Below are 19,057 nucleotides of genomic sequence, written 5' to 3' on the forward strand. Positions count from 1 at the left end.
CCGAGGCAGAAGTGCTGGTCAAAAGGCTGTACGAATCCAACCCGCCCGCCATCATTCAGCAAATCAACGACCAATTGCAGGCGCTGCAGATCAGTGCGCACGGCTGGCAATTGGGCGATGAGTTGTTGGCGAGCGGAGATGCGAATGTGCGCTTTTTCGGGGCGTTGACTTTTATGGTCAAGTTGACTCGTGAGGGGTGGGTTTTTCTGTTCTTCCTGTATTCTTGATTGGAGTCGTTGGAGTGGCTGTGGCTGACTTGGATGTTGTTTGGTTGTAGATCGAGACTTGATCCGGCGAATGCGCAGATTGTTTTGTCGAGGTTGTTGCATTGGCTTGTATGTTTTCTAGTTCATTACTGTTTCTTTGTTATTGGCTGCTGATGACAGCAGGTGCGCCTCACGAACCAAGGCGATGGCGCAATGGTCGGCAAGAAGCTATGCTCGGCCATAACGGCGTATTATATTCAGTCGACGGCCCCGTGGGAACAACCCCTACGCCATATTGCTCTATGCTTCCGCCATGGGGAAGCCGTGTCTCCTGACGCTCTCCAGACCGACAACACTCCCTTCTCGGTATTGCTGGCCTCATTATCCCACCCTCAAATCACCACCGTGCTATGGCTCGCCGCCTCGCTCGCAGAGGAAATGGGAAGGGTCGATTCCAACACCGCGCAAACCGCTCGAATCCACGCCCAGATGGAAAACATCGTGAGAGACGCGAGCGAAACGATGCACCGCGCCTTACAGCTGCAAACCTCCACTCCAGAACTCGCAACGGAGGCGCTGGTCACCTTCCAACAATGGGTAGACTACGCCCAGCCCGTCTGGCCGCGCAATCCCGACGCTCTCCAGTACCTGCGGAATCTCATCGCCCCGGCTGCCGCCTGCTTGTCCTCCACTACCGTCTCGCAAGAAGCGCTCGATGTCTTCCGCGACATCCTCGAGAGCTACACCAGCTTCTTTCGCTACGAGCACATCGCCATGCTCGCCGAGATCATCTACCAATACATCAACCCCCCTCTGCAGCGCGCACTACAAGAACAAGACTCCGACGGTCAACACGTCCTGTACGGCCAATTCGTCATCGCTTTCGGCTGCGCCAACATCCAACAAGTGGTGGAGGATCCGCAGAACCAACTGGGCTCCATCAATCTCGTCACTCTGCACACGCAGATGATCTCCACCCCCGGCTATCCCGGCGACGATGACCAGCTCTCCGTGCAAGCGATCGAGTTCTGGAACACCTACGTCGAGCACGTGAACGACATCATCGGCTCGGGGGACGAAGGCGACAACCCGCCGTGGCAGCCAGCCGCTCAGATGACTCTACAGCGCGTGTTCGAATGCCTATGTCGGAAAATCACCACGCCGCCGCCCGACGTGGCGGAAGAGTGGGGCGACGACGAGCACGAGGGGTTCAAAGAGTTTCGCCTCGATGCGACAGACCTCTTGCTATCCATCTACATCTTCCTCGAGAAGCCGATGCTCGAGGAGCTGGTGGGCCTCATCTGCCGCTCCTTGCAGGCCAAGGAGTGGCGCGTGCTCGAAGCGGCGTTGTTCATCTTGAACAGACTTGCAGACAACGTTCTTGAAGAACCCGGCAACGGCTCCGTGTTGGAGAAAGTGTTCCAAACAACCTTGTTCCGTGAAGTCGCCAACTTTAGTCTCGACATTCCTTCGCAAACCCGTCGTGCTGCTATTGACTTGCTAGGCTCGTACGGGCAGTACATTGAGCGGCACGCAGAGTTCCTCCCAGACACGCTCAACTTCCTCTTCGCCTCCTTGGAGACTACGACACTAGCCGCCGCAGCAGCCCGATCCATCGACTCCCTCTGCTCCACCTGCCGCGCAGAACTCACCAACGAACTCCCGGGCTTCGTAGCGCAGTACCAACGCTTCCTCAAATCCGACGGCAACGACCCCTACACCAAGAAGATGGTGATCGGCGCCATCGCCTCCATCATCCAAGCCATGCGGCCCGAGAGCGCGAAAGCGGAGCCGCTGATTGCACTCATCGAGCAGGTAGAGCGAGACGTCGAGGCGGCGAAGAAGTTCGCTGCGGCCGGAGAGGCAGAGCAGGAGGAAGAGGTGGGCGTCAATGCGCTGGAGTGTCTCGCGAGCATTGGGCGGGGCATGCAAGTGCCCGACGACGTTCCTATCGATTTGTACAGCGAGGAGAGCGGCGATGCTGCTGCGACGGATAAGTCGACCTACTGGCAGTCTGCGGACGGCCAGGCTATCCAGCGGCGGATCATGGGCTGCTTTTCAGTGCTGCAAGTCGTCGGAGGGTATAGCGCGGCCATTGACGCTGCATGCCAGGTGCTGAAGAGCGGGTACACCGAGACCGAGCCCGGGCCGTTTGTGCTCCCGCCTTCGGTGACGGTGAGTTTCGTGCAGCAGTGCTCGCTCACCACCCCGCAACTGGAAATGGTGCTCTCGACCGCGTGCCTGCTCGTCACGCAGCATTCGCACGCGCCCAAAGCCCCGCGCATCGAATCCGAAGTCCGCGCCATCTACGCCTGCGTGCTGAACTTCATGACCGCGCTGCGCGACTCGACGCACGATCCCGCCGTCGCGAATGCATGCATCGAAATCGTCGGCCGCATGATGCCCTACTACACGCACGTCTTGTTCCCCACCGATTCCGCCCCCAACAACCCCACAGCAACCATGCTCAACTTCGTCCTCACCGCCGTCATCGGCCCGGACCAATTCCCCAAACGCGCCGCCTGCGACTTCTGGACCAAACTCATCAAACCCCAAACCGCCGCCCTCACCCCGCAAACACGACAAAGCCTCGAAGCGGCGATAGAAGCGTACGGCGCGCAGCTAACCGAATGCATTATTGTCGAAATTGGCGGTCGAGGCCGCAGATCGGAGCTGGACGTCGTTTGCAACCCGCTTCTGGCGCTGCTGCTGCATCGCGGCGAGACGAGGCGGTGGTTGGAGCGTGCGTTGGGGAGCGAGTCGTTTCCTGATACGCAGGGCCGGGCGACGGATGAGGAGAAGGGGCGGTTTCTGAGGGGCGTTGTTGCTGCTGGGAGTGATGGGCGGAAGGTGAGGGAGGTTGTGAGGGTGTTTTGGGCGCTGTGTCGTGGGACGGTGGTGGGGTTTGGGTCGTGAGTTGATGGGAGCCGCTGGAGAAGAGTCAAGCGTCGTTATCCCCTTTTGTTCTTTCCCGATTCCACAGCATAGCATAGCGCAACATAGCATAGCCAGCATCGCATAGCCATCCATGAATGAACCCAATCAAAACCCCCTCCCTCATCCTCTCCCCCCCACCAAAATCTGAAATGGAAACGGATTCGTCTCCGTCGAAGTGATGGGCGGAATATGCCCCTTCTCCGAATTGGCAACATCAATCACCCTCATCACCGCCTCCTGCAACGACTTCTCCATGAGCGCGCGATTCCTCTCCCCCGCGATTCCTCCCCCACCACTCCCACCAGCAGAAGGCAAGAGCGAGAGGGTGATCACCCACGTCTCCCAAATCGTCTCTTCGTCTGCTTTCGCTACGAACCAGCCCTTGCGCCGCTTCTTCTCAAGGAAGTGGAGGGTGAGAGTCGCTTTGCTGTTTCCTCCCCCTCCTGCTCCTCCGGCTTCGTGTCCGTCCGTTCCTGAACCTCCTCCTCCGTTTCCCCCATTATCTAAATACCGCACAAACGCCCCCGTCCGCTTCTCAATCACAGCCTCAATCTCGTCATCGGAGACGTAGGGGAGAGTCAGGTCGAGCACGTCGTGCGTGGCGGGCGTCAGGGCGGTGAAGACGCGGTGGAAGAAGATTGTGTGCAGGAGGGCTTTGAGCAGATCGCGGGCGGTGGGGCGGTCGGTTGTTAGGGTCAGATGGAAGGTCGGTGGGGGGTGGGCGGCGGTTTTGATGTCCATTTCGTCGTTGGAGGGGATGTGATCTGAGGAGGGAGGGGTCGGGGTGGAGGGATTGGTTGGAGGGCGGTGAGGTCGAGGTGGGCTACATTCTTGGGTGGTCGGTTGGGTTGGGGATTATTTGGGTGTTCACATGAGTTGGAGAAGATGGTGTGAATCAGGAGGAAGTGTAGAGTCGCACGTGGTGATTGCGCGCATGTGACGGAGGGTGAGGTGGGGTGAAGCTTCGGCCAGCCAGCCTCCTGCCCGATGTCGCAGCCTTGGAGCAACATCGCGGGCATCTTATCGTTACTTCGCCCGGGAAAGATCGTCATCACCGGAATCGGCTACTCTTGACATGGAAGAAACATTGGGATAGGAAACAAACCCCGTCTTCGTCATTGCACGCAACGGAGAGAAGCATCACATCCCCCACCTCAGCACCTCACCTCATCCCAACATGCCCCCAACCAACGCCCTCATCTTCGGCGCCGGCGGCGTAGGCTGCGTCTACGGCTACATCATGCACAAAGGCGGCGCGCGCATAACAGCCGTCTGCCGCACAAACTACCCCGCCGTCAAGGAGCGCGGCATCCTCATCCACTCCCAAATCTTCGGCACTTGTCGCTACCACCCCACCGCCGTGCAGACCGCCGCGGAAGCTGCACAGCACGGCCCATTCGACTACATCATCGTCGCCAGCAAGGCTTTTCGCGAGACGCCGGCGCTGATTCGCGACGCTGTTACCCCTGGACATACGACTGTTGTGCTGGCGCAGAATGGGATTGGGATTGAGGAGGAGTACGCGAGGCTCTATCCGTCGAATCCTATTGTTTCTGGCGTCGTCTATCTCCCCGTTACGCAGACGGAGCCGGGCGTGGTGGCAATGGCGGCGCTCGAGCGCTTCGAAATCGGCACGTATCCCGCCAACGCCTCTGCCAAAGCGAAGCAGGCCGTCCAGCGGTTATCGGAAATCTGGACCGCAGGCGGAGCTACGGCGCCTGTCCTTGACGACGTCCAGCCCTTGCGATGGCTCAAGGTGGCTATCAATGCTGCTTGGAATCCCACGACTGCTCTTACGCTCTGCGACGATGCGAATTACCTGCGCTCGTCGAGCACGTCGGAGAAGACGGTTGTGCGAATCATGCAGGAAGTGGGGTTAGTAGCGACCGCAGCTGGGTATCCCGATGCCATTACGGACGAGACGATTGCAAAGGATCTGGAACGGCCGAGAGCACGCTTAGAGACCGGGGGCAAAGAGCCCAGTATGCTGACGGATGTGCGAGAGAATCGGCCTATAGAAGTGGAGGCTATTCTGGGCAATATACTGCGGATAGGGAAGAAGCATGGCGTGACGGAGCTGCCATATCTGGAGCTGTTGTATACGCTGGCGAGTGCGAGGGATTACGAACTGAGGAGGCCGGAGACGTGGAAGCCGATTTCGTTTGCTGTGTCGAAGTCGAATGTGCAGCAGAATGGGCAGAGCTGATGATGGGATGACGAGGTACTTAGACACATTACAGATCAGACCTGGTAGATGTAGAGTGGTTGGTAACGACCAGAGAGTCAGTCTATTCTTCTCTATTGTCTAATCGTCTACCCCCAGAACAAATGGGGAGGAGTCCTATGCAATGCCAACACTTGACACTCTCAAATGCACACTCAAATCCCACTTACGTCGATGCCATTGACAAGCTCCGCGCTCGCTATGGTCTTTGCATTCCCCTCCTGCCCTGCCTTCTCCACCTCTCCCTTCATACTCTCCTCCTTAACACGCTTCGACTCCCGCTCTGCCCGCTCACTGAACCGATCATTGAACAGATCAAAATGCTGCCGCATAACAATCGTATACTTGACAAACTCCTCCATGCAATCCACCAGCCTATCGCGGTTCCCAGACGGCATAAGTCGACTGCCGCCCTCGGCCTCGACATACCCGTCGTCGTCGTCGACACCAGGGTCTCTGGCATCGGTGAATTGCGTGTACGCTTTGGGCACGGAAGACTGGTTGGGGATGGTGAACATGCGCATCCAGCGGCCGAGGATGCGCAGCGAGTTGACGGCGTTGAAGGACTGCGAGCCACCTGAGACCTGCGCGATGGCGAGCGTGCGGCCCTGCGTTGGGCGTACGGAGCCTGTGCTTAGCGGGATCCAGTCGATTTGGTTCTTGAACACGCCCGTCTGTGGCTCGTATTAGCGCAGGGTTCAGTGTATCGTTTTAGGAGGATATGCGCACGAGGTTACCATGTTGCTCGGGCGAAACCCAGATGTGGCCATCGCTCCACTTGCTCAGATCACGCAGCTCTTGCACCTTGTGATGGGCGTGCTGCACGTCGTCTTTCACCGGCAAGCCGGTAGGGTCGAAGACGCGCACGTCGCAGCCCAAACGGAAGAGAATGCGTGCGCACTCAAAGGCCAGCAGGCGCGAGTAGGAGCGGCTGCGCATGCTGCCGAACAGCACCATCACTTTCAACCTGTCGCCGTGCGTTCGCTGGAGGTCCGCTTCCGCCATCTTCAGCGCCGTGCCCAGCTCCAACTTCGCCACCCAGTCGCTGCTCGCTACATCGACGCGCTGGAGGAAAGGTCGATATTGCGCGCGAATGGCGCTGTCGTCTTCATCTTCGGGAATGGCCAGTGTTCGCCGCGCATATGCGGGATCAGGACGGATTTCGATTGTCTTCCGGAGAGCTTGGGTGTTGTTCAAATCGCCGTTAGTGTGTACCTTGGCCGCCATCGGCGCTGTTCGTGCGAAGTGCCGAATGGTGAGGGATGCTGTTCGAGCAGCGGGCCAGATGCTCGTTGGAGCAGTGGGAATGAGCAATGGGACAATTCGCGCGCGGGTCTGGCGCATCAAGGCGCAGAGCATCGACGTGATGACCGACAAGCAGACACCTTCCCTCTGCTTTTCTCCTGTACTTAGGTAGTCGTCGCCGCTCCGAATAACCCTTCGCCACTCGTCCTAGGAGTGATTATGGATTGTTCGGAATCACGGATAATGTACCCCCAAGTCCATCATCCCTGCCGTTGACGACATCTGAACCAGAATGTCATTGCTGAGAGAGAGTTGTCACCGGCAGGGTTAGGGTTAAGCCACTAATTACCGTAGTTAGTAATTCGTTAAAAAGGGCGGTAATTTACCCAAGAAAGATACCAATCTAACGAAGACCAATGCAAAGCCTCGCCACAAACCTTCCAACCTCCAACAACACCCACAATGCCACTCAAACCAACAACCCAGCAACCCGCAAACCGACCATGTCAACCCCTCCAAAATCCCTCTTCACCCAGAGCACCCTCACAACCCTAACCCACCTCACGCACCTCCTCCACCTCTTCCACCACCGCAACAAAAACCAACACCGCCACTCCCTCTGGTACAGGCACTTTTCCTCTTTCCGCAAACAGCTAAACACTCTCCACGCATCCCTAACAACCCTGCACTCCACCCCGGAAACCCACCTAGCCCGCACACGGAAGAAGGCGCAAGACCGCGCTTTGAGGTCTTCCATCTCCGCCCGTCTGGATTTCTGGAGAGACGTCCTCGTTCCGAAGTGGGAGCATGCTTTTGGGCAGCTGGTTGCTGATTTAAGGTTTGCGGTGCTGGGGGTTGTGTTGATTGCTGTGCTTGCGCAGGTTTGTGGGGCGGTTGGGATTACGGGGGCGTATGAGGCTATGGCGGAGGGGGAGGTGGAGAGGGTTTTGGAGGAGTTTGGGAGGGAGTTCTGGGGGGATGACGGTGCTGGTGGTGCTCGAGGGAGGAATGGAGGGCGTGGTGGCGGGGAGGATGTCGGGGAGGTTGTGAGGAGGGATGAGGGCGGGGATGTTGCTCAAGTGTCTACTCCGCCTGCGCCGGTTGTGAGGCCAGCTGTGGAGGAAGAAAGCAGAGACGACGAGCAGGTGGTGCCGAAGACATCCACACGACCGCCACGCAAGAAACGCCGGAAAGGAGGAGACGCAATCGACGACCTCTTCAGCGGCCTCGACTGAGGCACATGCACGCATTCATAATGACTTCTAAACGACCATTTCCCTCAAATCGAACACTACCCAACTTGTCTCAACCAATACAACACACTCCCCAACCCAATATTCCCCACCAAATGCCAGCCCACAGCCCACGCCATAGCATACAGGTATTTGGGGCTAAACACCGTCCAGATGAACAGATGCGTGCGCAGCGCCGTGCAAGCCGCCATGACGGCCAGTAGGCCCGTGGCGACGAAGGCGGTCATGGCGGAGACGTAGGTAGTCCAAAGGCCTTCTCCAAGCAAGGCTGGAAGGCTCGTCGTCTTTTGATCAGCAGATGTGCGTGCGGCGAGGACAGCGTCTTCGTGGAGTTTCGCCCGCTCAACCATCACCCAATCCCTCTCCCCGCCGTCCTGTCGTCTGGCTGCCTTTTTAGCAGAAGGTGGCGGAGTGCGCTTCGGCATGAGGAGCTGCACAGCCGCACTGCACCACCAAATCGCTCCCGCCCAATTACTCGCGAACAGCAGCACGCCCACGGCGGTGATGTTGTAGTCCGCCACGCCGTTGTACGCATTGCTGAGGTCGATGCTGGAAATCGAGTTGGAGCCGCCGAAGCTGAAGTAGGTCGCGTGGGAGAAGAGGAGGGCCGTTGTTGCCACTTCCATCGTTGAAGTCGCTTCTTGCACTTCTCCTCCTTTGTCCGTTGTTGATGTTCGTGGTTCCCGCGAGATGAGTCGGTCGAAACAATACCGCTGCACCTCCATGAACAGGAAAAGCGGCACGTTCGGCGCGCGCGTCTGCGTCATGAGAAACAGCGTGAGCAGAGGGTGTAGTCGCTCCGGCATGGATATTACCCTTCTTCCGTCCTTCACCTCTCCAGCCTTCCCAGTCGAAAGACGGGACCAGCTCATCACCCCCCACACACCCAAAACCCCCACCCCAACGCCCAGCAAAATAAACACCGCCCGCGCCTGCGGCACAAGCGGAAACTCCTCGCTGACCTCGCGAATCACCCTCCCCAACCCCCGCACCAACTCGGGCGCATCAGCCTGCGTGAAGTTCAACTTGAACACAATCGCCAGCACCACGAGCGTGGATTCCAAACACATGGCCAGCTCGCGGGACAGGATATCTGCGAAAGTGCGCACGTGCAGCTGGAAGGCGTTGAGGAGATAAGTGGCGAGGATGAGCAGCCAGAGGAGGATATGGTGGGAGGGGAAGAAGGTGTGCACGATGTCTGCTTCGCCGGCGTGTTTCTGGCCGGTTTGGTTCCAGCGGAGGGAGAGGCGGTGGGTTAGGAGGAGGAGGGAGGCGGCGAGGAGGGTGCGCGTTGCGTGGGAGGAGTTGTCGCTGGAGTGGAAGAAGTTTCTTGCGATGAGGAGCGCGATCCAGGCGGGTGTTAGCCAGTACCAGAAATGCTGCTCTTCTTCCACGTAGCTGCTGGCGAACATCATGATGCCGTAAAGGAGGCTGAGGAGGGTGAAGAAGACGCCGGCAGTGCTTGGAGGCCAGAAGGAGGATAGAAAAGAGGCCACGGCGGCCACAAGTGCGCAGGCGACAAGCACCATTCCGCCGACCATGCGAGGGATGTCGTAGGAGCTGGCCGTGTCGCTCATGGCTTCCTGGGCGTGGGCGAGGAAGCGGTAGAGAGTCTTCTGTGCTGTCTCGGCATCTTTCCCTCCGCCGCCAGCCCTGTTCTCCAGGACCAGCGACACTTGTGCCCATTCGCAAGCCAGTTGCTCTTCGTCGCCATTGGCAAGCCAACATGCATTTTCTCCAAGCTCACCACCCAGCGTCGTCCTGAACCTCGCACTTCTCGCCTCAAACCCCTCCACCCCATACTTCGCCCTCACAATCTCCAACATCTGCCTAGCATTGCGTTCCAAATGCCCCAAGCCCTCCTCTCCCCCCTTGCCACCCACCCACACACCCTCCGCAAGCTCCGGAATCAGAACCCCCAAACTGTTCTTCGAAATCGGCAACCCCAACAACGTCGCAAGGACAGGCACAACATCGCTCTGCTCCACCTTAGAATAGTAATGAAACTCCGTGCCCTCCTTCGGTGAAGTAGGACATTCGTACTCCCTTCTCCCCTTTTGCCCAACCATATCCTTCAACCGTGGACTAGCAAAGAGTAATGCAGGCTCGGTCTCACCGGGTCCACTACCGCCGTGATTGCCACCAGCATTCATTCCATGATCGCCCGCGAGCACCAGAAGCGTGCGTTGCAGATGCACCTCCGTCTCCATCGCCTCGTAAATCATGCGCACAACACCGTCCATCTCGCGCTGCTTGGGCAGCATATTCGGTCCCTGGGGACCAGTTTTGTGCCCAATGTGATCGAGGCCGAGGTAGTGCAGGATGAGTGCTTGCCAGTCGCTCTGTCGCAGTTCAGAGGGCACATGGCGCGTTACGTTGAGATCCACTTCGGTAAAGTCCTGTGGGGAAGAAAGAGTAGAATTTTCAGCATATGTACAACGACGACAACAACGGCTACTACGATTGTCTAGAAGACCGCCAAACCAGGGCCAGCTTTGTGTTGTTTTGGGAACGTGACTGACCGAAACGAAGAAAGAGCTTGTGCCCTCGGAGCGCAGAAAGAAGTCTCTCCCCTCCTCCGCGATGCCAGGGAAGAGCTTCAACCATGTGTCATCCCCATAGAAGACCAGCTCGCCGCCCGCAGCGCGAATTTGCGCGAGCCATGTATCCTGCTGCGCGAGGGAGGAGGAAGTATCGCTTTCGGCGAAGTTAAGGATAAGGTCGAGGAAGGAGGGCACGGAGCCGGTAGTCAGGGCTTTGATGCGCGGCATTGTGACGGTTGGGGGCGTGGCATGGGCTGTGAAGGGCAGGGCGGCGCCGGAGCGGATGAGGCTGTTTCGTACATTGATTAGCGTTGCATTGTGCTCGAGGGGAGCGGTTTAATGTGCATACCTCTGCGTAAATTCAAACCCCGACTCATACCCATAGACAAAATCACTCCGCAGCGCATCAACGACCATGAAAATCACACGGTCGAAGACTGCGCGCGGCCGAGGAGAGCGAGGCACAGTACTCCCTAAATCATCATCGTGAAAAGTAGCAAGGCCAGGAAGGAAAGGTTTGTAAGGGAAGAAGCCAGTCGCAAAGACAAAGACCGCGAGGGGGATGAGGATGTTGGAGAGGATGAGGGAGAGGAGGTGGGAGCGGCGATGGCGCGGCGCCATGGTTGGTTCACGTGGTGTTGCCCGTCTGCAGTTGATGCAGACACTAGGTCATGACATCTTGAGAAAGAGGGAAAATCCAACGCAATGGTGGATGATGTTGGAGAGCTCGCATGGAAACGAGATCCAAAGCTGAGGTTGGAGTGGAGAAATGTCTGGAGTGATCCGTGCACCAGGGGTTCAGCACAATCAATCCCACACCTCGTCAAACCGCATCTTCAACCTAGACATCTCACGAGCACTGCAAAGAGAGACAAGGTATTGTGGGCGAGGTCGATTGCACGCTATAGAAAAGAGTGGCTATCCGTCACAATCGCAACGCCCTTTTCCCATCCTTCCAAAAACTCAATCATCTCCATCCCATCCCATAACCCACGCTCAGCATCGAGACAAACCGTGGAATCTCGAGCAGCAAGTGAAACAGAAAGCAGAGAGAGCCCTCCTTCTTCGCCCGGAGCGCCATCCGCCGATGACACCATGCGCCGAGCATGAACGCAATAGGAAATAAAAGCAAAAACCGTGTTGAGCAGATCGACGCCACCAAACCCGGCAGACACGCAGCAGACGTGTGTCCAGATGGGCCCCGGATCAACCAACAGCAGGGGGAACAGCAGTGATGATATCCGCCCCTCCATAAGTCCATCCAGGCCGCTAACCAGGCTCACATTTGCTATGCAAACCCAGGCATCCCGGCAGCGCGATGAGAGAGAAGTGAAGTGATGCAACAGACACTGAAGCCGAGCGACAGTCAGTGAAGTGGGTCGACAACGACAACAAGCCGATGACGAGTTGCGCGGTGGCGACGCCTAGTGAGACACGCCAGGGTACTGCTGACCAGAGGAGCCGTCGTAGTAGCCGTTGGCCCCGTTGCCCAACCCCTGCATCTCCTCCGAGATGGCTCTGGGAACGCTGTAATGGCCAGGACCGGGGTAGTAGGCGTACTGCGGACCATTCATCGACGGATCCTGCGTCTGTTTCGTGCTGAAGCGCCTATGCGGAGCGACGTAGACTTGCTGCGATCCGTTCATCGAATGGTATGCCGATCCTTGGCCAGCGTGCCCGAAGCCATTGCCGTTGTTGACTGCAGAGTGCTTGGGAAGACGGCCGTGAGACATCGGATCCATCACCGGCACGCCGTTGCCATACGGGCTGCCGTATTGGTTGACGTGGAATTGCGACGGCGGAGTCATGCCAGCTCCAGCAGCCATGTGGCCGTGGTGGAAGAAGTTCACGGGCGACATGTGAGAGCCGGCACCGTTGTGCATGGCCGACATGTGAGGAGGGATGCCGTTGCGCATGGGCGTCATGTGGTGAGCCACGCCGTTGTGCATGGGCGACATGTGATGAGCACCACCGTTCTGCATGGGTGACATCTGCTGAGCACCACCGTTCTGCATCGGCGACATCTGATTGAAGTAGGCCTCCTCTTGCAGCTGCGCCGTCGTGCCACGGTCGAACTGCGACTGGTGAGCGCCGTTGGACATGCCGTTGCGCTTGCCACGGCTGCCCGACGCGTACAAGCCGATCTGGCCCGCATTGTCGCGGCTACGCTGCTTCTTGGACGGGTTGTTGACGGGGGGGAAGTCCTTCTCCTGGCCCACCATGGATGGCGTAGGGGCAGACGCGGTGGTCCACAGCAGCTTGGGACGGTAGTCCCGGTTCTCATCCATCACCGACGAGTTACGCATCTTCTCGATCAGGCAGTCCAGGCCCTGGATAGTACCGTAGGCAAGGTCTGCGATGCGAGGACGGAAACGACGACGGCCGGATCCCGCTGGAGCCTGCACCCACGGCTTGTTGTACTGATGCTCGTAGAAGCCGACAATGTCCATGGGGTCGACGAGGTTGAGGAAGGCATAGCCAACGTTCTTATTGTTGTTGAAGTCGATGCGGAGGTACAAGAAGTCGTACTTGCCGTAAAGCACCTGGTCCAGCAGCTGCTTGAGCTCCTGCGACGTCATCTCGTTCGGCAGGTTACGCAGCATGATGGAGGTGCGCACGTCGGTGCCTTCGATGATCTTCTGGGGGTAGATCTTGTTCGGCCCGTCGGTCGTGAACTTGGGACCCGAGTGGTAGAACAAGCCGGTCGGCGAAGCGGCCACAAAGGCAGGATTGGCCCACATCGAAGCGGCACGAGGGTCTTGACTGGTGAAGTAGGGGGGAGTAGCGTATGCGAACGGCTCCGATTGCACGCGAACCATTCCTGTCGATGCACCCGGAGCATTTGAGGCTCCGTGGGACTTTGGCAGCTGCTTCGGAGCCGGCACGGGCACGCGGTTGCCATTGCTGTCGAGCGTCCACGCGGTGCGGCCGGTCGGACTCGTGTACTGGATCTGAGTGCCGTTCGGAAGAGTCTGCGGCGGAGTGACGGCGCCGTTGGCGTACACGCTGCTCTCCAGGTAGTGGACATTGCTCTGGGGCATCGCGGTGACGGACCAGTCCGGCAACTCCTTGGATTCGATGGTCCATCGCTGTAAGGTATGTCAGTTGAGGTCGTGTGGCGAAGTTTGGTGTGTCGGGAAGACTTACATCCATAATCAAGGGAACCTTACGCGCCTCCATTGTGGTGATCGCGTCCTTGGCTGCGCTGATCGTGGCGTACTCCACGCGGAACTGATGCTTGCCATTGTCCTTCTCCCACTCCGTAAAGGCAACGACAGTGCCGTATGAAGTGGCGACTGCGCGAACGTTCTCCTCGAGGTCTCCGACATAGAACTCGCTGCTTGGCCCGGTGAACTCACAGAAGAAGAGGACCTGCCCGTCGTGGAACGAGGTGGCCTCTCCGCTCCCGTTCGCGCTGTTTCTCTTGATGGCCGCGTACTCGGTCTGGCAAATGTACTTGATTTGCAGAGTGGGATCGACCACCTCGACCTCGTGAATGGCACGGTCGGCATCGGCAATGTCATTGAAGTTCAAGAAGATCTCGGACTGAGTGCCCTCTGACGTTGGGCAATGCACCCCGCGGAGCTTGTTGCCCCAGTTGTACTGGTTGAACGCGTTAGTTGGAATGCGGAAGAAGCATGAGGGTGAAGTGACTTACATTGTCGTAGAGAGCCTTGAGAGTCCCAGAAAGCTGACCCTTGTGCAGGTTGAAAAGCTTCAGGTAGTGACCGCCAGGAGCCTCGGAACCGGGGCCGACGTCAGTGGTGAACCACACGGGCGGACGAGTGGGGCTGAAGTTGTCGCCACGAGTGCCGATGGGCTCCTGGACCGCCTTGGCTTTGCCCTTGCCCTTGTCGCGCGTGGGGTCAGAGGCGGAGTCGGAAGAGACGACGACACGGCTGTTAGCCTCGTCGGAGGTGCTGTTGCGGTTGAGGTAGACAATGGGAGCCGGGCTGGACGAGCCGGGCTTGGCTGCAGAAGCAGTGCCGTCGAGCTTCTGCTCAGGATGAGAGGAAGGACCAGCTGTGGGAGAGACAGCAGCATCCTCAACAGTGACGTGACCGCTGGAATTGGCCGCAGACGTGGCAGTGGAGCTACGATACTGGTCAGCGGTGTGAATGTACGAGAGCTCAGGAGGACTTACTGCTTCTTGTCACCCGCGGGCTTCACGCTGGCGATGGTGGGAGTGTCAGCTTTGGGGCCCTTGTCGCACGCCGGGCTGGCGGTGGAGGGGCCTTGAGCCTTGGTCTTGTCGGAAGTCATGTTGGATGAGAGGTTCAACAGATCGAGGCCGAGAGACTCGAAGTGGCGGAAGATGTTGCGTAGAGCGTGACGCTGTGTGGGAAGAGTGTCAGGTACGGAACTGATGGGTATCAACACCAACAGCTACGCAGCTGGCGGCCAACGGCGCAGCTGCTCCAACGAGCAATGGATGATGGAGCGGTGAGGATAGAGAGCGTGATGTGGGAGGAAAGAATGTGAGTGTGGTGATGGGCGAGAGGATGAAGAGAGGTGAGTGAGTGGGAGTCGGGTGAAGGGGAGGAGAAGCGGAAATTCAGCAGAGGGGAGTTGTGGGAAAAAAATTGGAGGGGGCCGAGGGAGGGGCAGGCGCGTGAGCAGAGGGAAGCTGCTCGGATGGGCTTAAGGTGGTGGGGCATGCGAGCAGCCAAACGCTGCTGGATGAGGAAAGAGCGAGCTGTGGTTGGTGCTGGTGATGGCCGCGGAGTTCTCAGTCCGCCCACCACATCCTCCACCATCCATTGCTCGAGGGTATTCGGACGGAAAGTGAATATCAGGCGTACCTTGTTCTCGTCGAGGGTTGCGCGAGATGCAACCTCACGAATGGCACGTTCGATCTTGTCGGAAGACATCGTGGACGAGCTCTGCAAGCACTGGCTTTCTGTCCAATGCGGGAAGAGACCTTTCAAACACCCCAGGTTAGCACAATGCATTCACTTGCTCCCCGACGCGTCGCAAATGTAAAGCCAATGCAATGCAGCGCAAGCATAAAAGACAACGATGTCTTTCTACGACGGCGGACTGCCTCTACTCGCAACATGGTCAGCACTTTGTACCAAAGATCCATCCCAACACGCTCGACTCTCTGCGGCCGCATATTTGCGCATTTTGATAGACGGGCCGTGCTGCGGCTCTCCCGCTGACAATCAAGGCTGCAGTAGTGGCCGGGAGCTTAATTTAGAGTTGGCGCCAGCTCGGGACTTTGAGAGCTTGGGCGGAAAGTACTGCTGCCTGAGGCATGCAAGACATCCCCCAACCTCATCAAGCCGCTTGATGGACGCTGCGCAACTCCCGAGCCATCACACACAATCTTGCCTCGTCGCCGGTGCCGCCATCGCCCGTTTTTCTGGTGCAGAGTAATAAAGAAAATTGGTACTCACCTGGTGGTTTGCTGCAGGTCGCTTTGTTTTGGGTGGAAGAGCGGTGTCGGAAGTCTCCAGTGGTACGTGAAGTAGGTAGAACCGCAGCGCGCAAGGTGATGTCGCTGCGCTGGCCACGCGAATGATCGCGGTGTCGACTTGGTGCTGATCGAGTATACAGAGCCGCAGTCGGGCTGTAGGCGAGAGGGTTGTCCAGGTGTTCGTCCGCCAGTCCGCCGTCGCCGCCGCCGCCGCTGCCGCCGCTCCCCAATATCTCTCTCCAACCACTCCACACTCGTGCAAGGGCAATCCACCGGGGAAGGAGTCTCACGACTCTGTGTTTGTACTCACCTGATAAGCAGATCGACACCAATTCTGCTGCTTCTCCAATCTTCTTCTTGCCAAAAGATCTCGTGGCGGGTTGCTGATAGCTGAAAGAAGGCTGAAGGTAACGCTGAACGACTGCGTTGCGAAGGTTGTTAAAGTGGAAAGAAGAATTGGAACGTGGAAGCTCAAGAAGTTGGTGCGAAGAGGAGTCTGATGTGAGGTTTCCTCAATCAAACCACGAGTTCACCTCAACCACCCAGCGGTGAACTGTCGAAATGCCAGGCCTAATCGCGAGTGGTGAGCCTCACGACGATCTCACCGGTGCGGTGCAGCAGGTACGTACTCTTCCAAGTCAATGCGATGCGTCTTTCTTCAAGTCACGGCTGGATGGTGGTGTTGTTACAGGCACGCAAAACATATGCACGCCAAGAACAACAAAGGGCAAGAAGGGGGAGCAGACTGCAGCCATATGACACGACCTCGCACATGATGTCACAGTGTCAATCACATGCTAATGCAAGGACTGCACCAGATCATACTATCTTCCTCCGAATCGGACTATTTGGACCAACTAATCCCCCTGCTGAAGAATGCCCACACGCAGACCCAAGTCACCCCTCTCATCCAGGCACTCAACCATGTCTCCGCCGATAGGGAGGCCGAGATCCAGCGCATCTGCAACACCAACCACCAAGAGTTCATCAATAGTGTCAATCAACTCCAATCGGTGCGGGAAGGCACGGTGAGCTTGACTTCGGAGATCATGGAGTTGAGTCGATCCATCGAGGCGACTACGGAGAAGCTGGCGGAGCAAAAGAAAGCTTTGGTCGACTCTCGAGGTGTCAGGCAGAACATTGACGACACCACGCAAGCATTGAAGGATTGCCTTGAAGTGTTACGATTGGCCAATCAAGTCTACGACCTGTTGAGCAAGAAGAGTCACTACGCTGCCCTTCGTGCGCTCGATGAGCTTCAGAATGTCCACCTGCGCGAAGTGACTCGCTACAAGATTGCCGAGTTGATTGAGCGCTCTGTCCCCGCCACGCAACGCCTGATTGCCGAGGCGGTCATGACTGATCTCAACACTTGGCTGTATCGCATCCGTGAATCTTCGCAATTCCTGGGAGAAGTGGCCTTTTACCACACCGAGATGCGTCGTGACCGCCAGAAGAAGCGACAAGAGACAGATGAGTATTTGGGATCGTTCAAGATCAACTCCGCCGTTGAGCTTGTTGCGGACGAGGAAGACGAAGAAGATGTGCTCAACAACGAAGCAGTCCAAGTCGACTTCAGCCCGCTATTCGAGTGCCTGCACATCCACGACAATCTCGGCCAGATGGACAAATTTCGAGCGGACTATGCGGCTACTCGGCGCCGCCAGAAAGACCTGCTCATCCCTCAATCCCTAGATCTGCTTGACGAAGAAAGTGACGGCCTGAGCAGCTTACTCGAAGGTATCGCTGGCTTCGCGATCGTCGAGAAAGCCACCATGGACAAGACCGAGAACTTCCGAGCTCAAGCGGATGTCGACGAACTGTGGGAGAGCATGTGTCAGTCCGCCATCAGCCTGATCAGCGTAGCGCTGGACAAGGTGGAAAACGACGAGAAGCTGCTCAAGGTCAAAGGTGTCATCGCCCTGTTCATCCAAACCATGGACTCCTGGGGCTACTCGGTGAACAGTCTGGATGGCCTGCTCCTCACCCTCTTCGAAAAGTATGCCGGACTGCTGAAGAAGCGGTTCAGCGATGACTTTCAAGAAATTCTCACCACCGACGACTACATGCCTATGCCCATCAACGATGCAGAGGAGTACACCAAAGTCGTCAATGTCTCCTGGTACACACCTCCCGAAGGCCAAGAAGATCCGCAGTCCTTGACATACCCTTGCATCCTGCCTTTCTCTCAGATGTACCCTCTTGTCTGCATCGACATCCGCAACTTCCTCAACCAGATCTACCTGTTCTCGGACGATCACTTCAAGCATGCGACAATCATCGACAGCACGCTGCGCCAAAGCCTGGACGAGTTGCTGGTGGAGAAGGTGTGCCGCAGTCTACTGGAGCGCTTAAACACCCAGTACCCAGGCCAAATCATCCAAATCCTCACGAACCTCGACCACTTCGAGCTCGCATGCAAAGACCTCGAAGGCCTTCTCGTCGAAGCACGAAGCACCAGCAGCGCCGCCGGCGCCATCACACTCGCCGCAACGAAAGAATTCCGCGCGGCCAAAACCAAAGCAGAGAAGCGCCTCTTCGCCCTCATCAACTCCAAGATCGACGCCCTCATCAATACCGCCGAATTCAGCTGGACGCTGCCTGACAGCGGCCCGCAAGAAGTCTCAGATTATATGCAAGAGCTCACGCAATACCTCGCCATTACTATGTCATCCGTCCTCCTCGGCCTGCCGGAGCAGATCAAAGAGCAAATCTACACCGATGCACTCGGGTACATCAACAAGGGCATCCTCACCATGCCCCTCGATCCCGCGGTGGTGCGCATCAGTGCTGCAAGCGCCGAAGCATACGCTCTGGATGTGCAGCATCTCGTGCAATTCGTCGAAAACCTGCCGGAAGGCAAACCAGAGCTTCTCGGCTCGCTCGAAGAACTCCGTCAGACTTCTGACCTCATGCGACTCGCGGCGGCAGGCAACGGCGAGGACTTCTTCGACACGTCGAAGTCGGCGCAGCGATTTGGGAAGGTGGATAAAATTAAAGGTGCGGAGCTGCTGGAGAAGGTGGAAGTCAAGAAGAGCAGCGATATGCCGCGCAGCCCGACATTCGCTGCGGGCGAGGGCGGGGGAAGCAGTGGGTTTGCCTTCAACAATCTGGCGAGACATGCGGCGCAGGGGAGTTCGCTGGCGGATCGGCTGGGGCGGTTTGCGCAGAGGGATCGCTCTTAGGAATGGGCGGGCCTGTTGCAGCAGATGCATTTGCAGGTGGAAATT

General features: G+C 57.7%; 10 protein-coding genes across 10 annotated transcripts; 4 read left to right on the forward strand and 6 right to left on the reverse strand.

The window, feature by feature from the left end:
- The first annotated feature begins 69 nt into the window (after nt 1-69).
- BDY17DRAFT_132908 (armadillo-type protein) lies at nt 70-3,193 on the forward strand. The gene is made up of 2 exons (XM_033729430.1): nt 70-335; nt 390-3,193. The coding sequence occupies exons 1-2, from the start codon at nt 261-263 to the stop codon at nt 3,120-3,122; spliced, it is 2,808 nt and encodes a 935-aa protein (XP_033591216.1). The 5' UTR covers nt 70-260; the 3' UTR covers nt 3,123-3,193.
- A 70-nt stretch (nt 3,194-3,263) lies between these two features.
- On the reverse strand, nt 3,264-3,884 carry BDY17DRAFT_323489 (autophagy-related protein; the record flags this gene model as incomplete). The annotated part of the gene is made up of 1 exon (XM_033737022.1): nt 3,264-3,884. The coding sequence occupies one exon, from the start codon at nt 3,882-3,884 to the stop codon at nt 3,264-3,266; it is 621 nt and encodes a 206-aa protein (XP_033591217.1).
- A 283-nt stretch (nt 3,885-4,167) lies between these two features.
- On the forward strand, nt 4,168-5,414 carry BDY17DRAFT_296075 (ketopantoate reductase PanE/ApbA-domain-containing protein). Its single transcript, XM_033733395.1, has one exon. The coding sequence runs from the start codon at nt 4,321-4,323 to the stop codon at nt 5,347-5,349; it is 1,029 nt and encodes a 342-aa protein (XP_033591218.1). The 5' UTR covers nt 4,168-4,320; the 3' UTR covers nt 5,350-5,414.
- A 108-nt stretch (nt 5,415-5,522) lies between these two features.
- On the reverse strand, nt 5,523-6,594 carry BDY17DRAFT_249383 (flavo protein-like protein; the record flags this gene model as incomplete). The annotated part of the gene is made up of 2 exons (XM_033730971.1): nt 5,523-6,041; nt 6,097-6,594. The coding sequence occupies 2 exons, from the start codon at nt 6,592-6,594 to the stop codon at nt 5,523-5,525; spliced, it is 1,017 nt and encodes a 338-aa protein (XP_033591219.1).
- A 521-nt stretch (nt 6,595-7,115) lies between these two features.
- On the forward strand, nt 7,116-7,847 carry BDY17DRAFT_323492 (uncharacterized protein; the record flags this gene model as incomplete). Its single annotated transcript, XM_033737023.1, has 1 exon — nt 7,116-7,847. The coding sequence occupies one exon, from the start codon at nt 7,116-7,118 to the stop codon at nt 7,845-7,847; it is 732 nt and encodes a 243-aa protein (XP_033591220.1).
- A 56-nt stretch (nt 7,848-7,903) lies between these two features.
- BDY17DRAFT_249399 (uncharacterized protein) lies at nt 7,904-11,029 on the reverse strand (the record flags this gene model as incomplete). Its single annotated transcript, XM_033730974.1, has 3 exons — nt 7,904-10,264; nt 10,388-10,697; nt 10,758-11,029. 3 exons carry the CDS (start codon nt 11,027-11,029, stop codon nt 7,904-7,906), a joined length of 2,943 nt encoding a protein of 980 aa, XP_033591221.1.
- Nucleotides 11,030-11,229: 200 nt separating this feature from the next.
- Nucleotides 11,230-11,747, reverse strand: BDY17DRAFT_132943 (uncharacterized protein). Its single transcript, XM_033729432.1, has one exon. The coding sequence runs from the start codon at nt 11,659-11,661 to the stop codon at nt 11,311-11,313; it is 351 nt and encodes a 116-aa protein (XP_033591222.1). The 5' UTR covers nt 11,662-11,747; the 3' UTR covers nt 11,230-11,310.
- An 85-nt stretch (nt 11,748-11,832) lies between these two features.
- BDY17DRAFT_353060 (RNA recognition motif 2-domain-containing protein) lies at nt 11,833-14,671 on the reverse strand (the record flags this gene model as incomplete). The annotated part of the gene is made up of 4 exons (XM_033738229.1): nt 11,833-13,497; nt 13,556-14,011; nt 14,067-14,502; nt 14,553-14,671. 4 exons carry the CDS (start codon nt 14,669-14,671, stop codon nt 11,833-11,835), a joined length of 2,676 nt encoding a protein of 891 aa, XP_033591223.1.
- A 43-nt stretch (nt 14,672-14,714) lies between these two features.
- BDY17DRAFT_132938 (uncharacterized protein) lies at nt 14,715-15,488 on the reverse strand. The gene has a single exon (XM_033729431.1). The coding sequence runs from the start codon at nt 15,358-15,360 to the stop codon at nt 14,782-14,784; it is 579 nt and encodes a 192-aa protein (XP_033591224.1). The 5' UTR covers nt 15,361-15,488; the 3' UTR covers nt 14,715-14,781.
- Nucleotides 15,489-16,388: 900 nt separating this feature from the next.
- Nucleotides 16,389-19,012, forward strand: BDY17DRAFT_249551 (exocyst complex subunit Sec15-like-domain-containing protein; the record flags this gene model as incomplete). Its single annotated transcript, XM_033730990.1, has 2 exons — nt 16,389-16,448; nt 16,646-19,012. 2 exons carry the CDS (start codon nt 16,389-16,391, stop codon nt 19,010-19,012), a joined length of 2,427 nt encoding a protein of 808 aa, XP_033591225.1.
- Nucleotides 19,013-19,057: the final 45 nt, after the last annotated feature.

This window comes from Neohortaea acidophila, assembly GCF_010093505.1.
Source record: "Neohortaea acidophila strain CBS 113389 unplaced genomic scaffold BDY17scaffold_4, whole genome shotgun sequence".
In the NCBI taxonomy this organism is placed as follows: Eukaryota; Fungi; Ascomycota; class Dothideomycetes; order Mycosphaerellales; family Teratosphaeriaceae; genus Neohortaea; species Neohortaea acidophila.